This window comes from Sinocyclocheilus anshuiensis, unplaced genomic scaffold, assembly GCF_001515605.1.
Source record: "Sinocyclocheilus anshuiensis isolate Anshui unplaced genomic scaffold, SAMN03320099.WGS_v1.1 scaffold74, whole genome shotgun sequence".
Lineage (NCBI taxonomy): Eukaryota > Metazoa > Chordata > Actinopteri > Cypriniformes > Cyprinidae > Sinocyclocheilus > Sinocyclocheilus anshuiensis.
In genome coordinates this window covers 1,416,264-1,418,257 of record NW_015546044.1, presented here as the reverse complement: position 1 = coordinate 1,418,257, position 1,994 = coordinate 1,416,264, and the positions used below count along the sequence as shown (strand labels likewise).

General features: G+C 33.9%; 1 protein-coding gene across 4 annotated transcripts in view; it reads right to left on the bottom strand.

Moving 5' to 3' along the window:
• The window catches only part of LOC107698992 (PHD finger protein 14-like), a 97,962-nt gene that overhangs the window by 93,595 nt on the left and 2,373 nt on the right, over positions 1-1,994 (bottom strand). For 3 of the 4 annotated variants that reach the window (XM_016500126.1, XM_016500127.1, XM_016500128.1), the window contains exon 3: positions 831-1,471. In XM_016500126.1, coding sequence (XP_016355612.1) covers positions 831-1,471 — 641 coding nt within the window. The remainder of the gene's footprint in view (positions 1-830; positions 1,472-1,994) is intronic. The other variant, XM_016500130.1, reaches the window with a different exon arrangement.

Sequence of the window (1,994 nt, the reverse complement as noted above, 5' to 3'; positions counted from 1 at the left end):
TTATTTTAATGCAGAAACAATTTCTCCGTTCCAAAACCTAGTGAAATGTTTTGCTTTCTACTACTTACATACTGTATAAGACAGCATCCTTATTTTGGTTAGTTCATGCAAAAATTTTAATTCTGTTGTCGTTTATCGGTCCATACCTGTATGACACAAAAGATAAGAAAATTGACAAACAAGGAATCCTATGTTGTTTTGGAGTAAATAATGATGAAAGTTTAATTTTTTTGTATGAACTATCCTCGATTTTTAATTAGATACACTACAGTTGAAATGTCAAGATTGTAAAAGTAAGATTTTTAAAAAATATTTTTGAAAGAAAGCTCTTATGCTCGCCAAGACTGCATTTATTTGATAAAAAATGCAGTAAAGCAGTAATATTGTGAAATATAATTTCAATTTAAAATTACTCTTTTCTATTTTAATGTATTTTAAAATGTAATTTATTGTTGTAATGCAACACTGAATTTTCAGCATCATTACTCCAGTCTTCAGTGTCACACGATCCTTCCGAAATCATTCTAATATGCTGATTTGGTGCTCAAGAAACATATCTTATTGTTATCAGTGTTAAAAACAGTTGTGCTGCTTGATTGTTTTGTGAAAACAGTGATGCATTTTTTTCTGGATTCTTTGATCAAAAGAAAAGTTAAAAAGAACAGCATTTATTTGAAACAGAAAACTTTTGTAACATTATAAATGTCTTTACTGTCACTTTTGATCAATTTAATGCATCACTGCTGAATAAAAGTATTAATTCCTTTCAAAAACATTTCTTATTGCTCCCAAACATTTAAACAGTAGTGCAATGTGAGAGGAGAATGTACCTCATTGCCCTTCCCATGGGATGTGCTGTGGCTGTCATTGGTCTCCTCCTCATCAAACGCTCCCGTGCTCTTGCCTGCTTTCCTCTTTGATTTCTTCCCTTCTTCCTCACTATCACTACTACTGGTCTCGATCTCATCATCCTCATTGTCCTCTTCATCACTACCCCCGTCCTCCTCTTCCTGACTCCCTTCTTTCTCCTTCCCAGATGATGCCTTGCCTTTCTTTTTTCCTTGTGTGGGCCTCCAGTCATTGTCATCCTCACTGTCATAATCATCCATTTCGTTTAGCTCTTCCATTGTAGTGAAGTCCAGCATGGGCCGGTTCCGCCGTAGGTTCCATTTTTTCGGCTCTACTGAGCCTTCCTCTGCGGTGCCAGTACCATTTGGTTCTGTATCTGAGGATTTTTCTCCTTTTTTGCGATTCTTGGAGGTTCCACCTGCTTCTTTGCTGCTGGTCTCCTCGGAAAAAGACTGGTCCTTGGCTTTCTCCTCTTCTTCAGTGTCTTCATTCAATTCTTTGGCCTCTTCATCATCTATGCCCTCTTCATTGGCTGAGCCAACACCGTCAAAGTCACTCTCAGAGCCCCCAATGCTGTCCTTTGAACCCTCGTCATCACTTCCATTGCCAGTGCCCTCTGAACCTGATACGCAAGTATGTGAGATTATCTTAGCAGCGTCCTATTGTTTTGTTTTGTTTTTTGGGCAGAATATAACATACTTCAGATGTGATGCAAAAAAAACAGCAAGACAGCAAGCTTCAGTTCAAGTGTTTCATGTACAATGGATCAACAATTTTTAAATGGTTTAAAATTAATGCTATTAAAAAAATTAAAAGAAAAAAAAAAGATAAAAAGAAAAACATTTATATTTCCAAAACCCAAAAGTTTTTAATATATTCTTACATTAAAATTTTTTGAGTACATCATAAGCAAGATTATGTCTTTTTAGCTGGCTGATAAAGATTGAAAATGGAAGAGAAACGTGTAATAGTCTATGAAGTAACAGTTAAAATGGATAAAGAATATATATTGAAAAAAAAAATTTTTTTATCTGTCACAGCTTTACATTTTGCTCATTAAAAATATTATTTGTTGTTAATTGTTTTTAGGAAATTAAACACTTTAATGTTATATTTAAATAAATATATATATATATATATATATA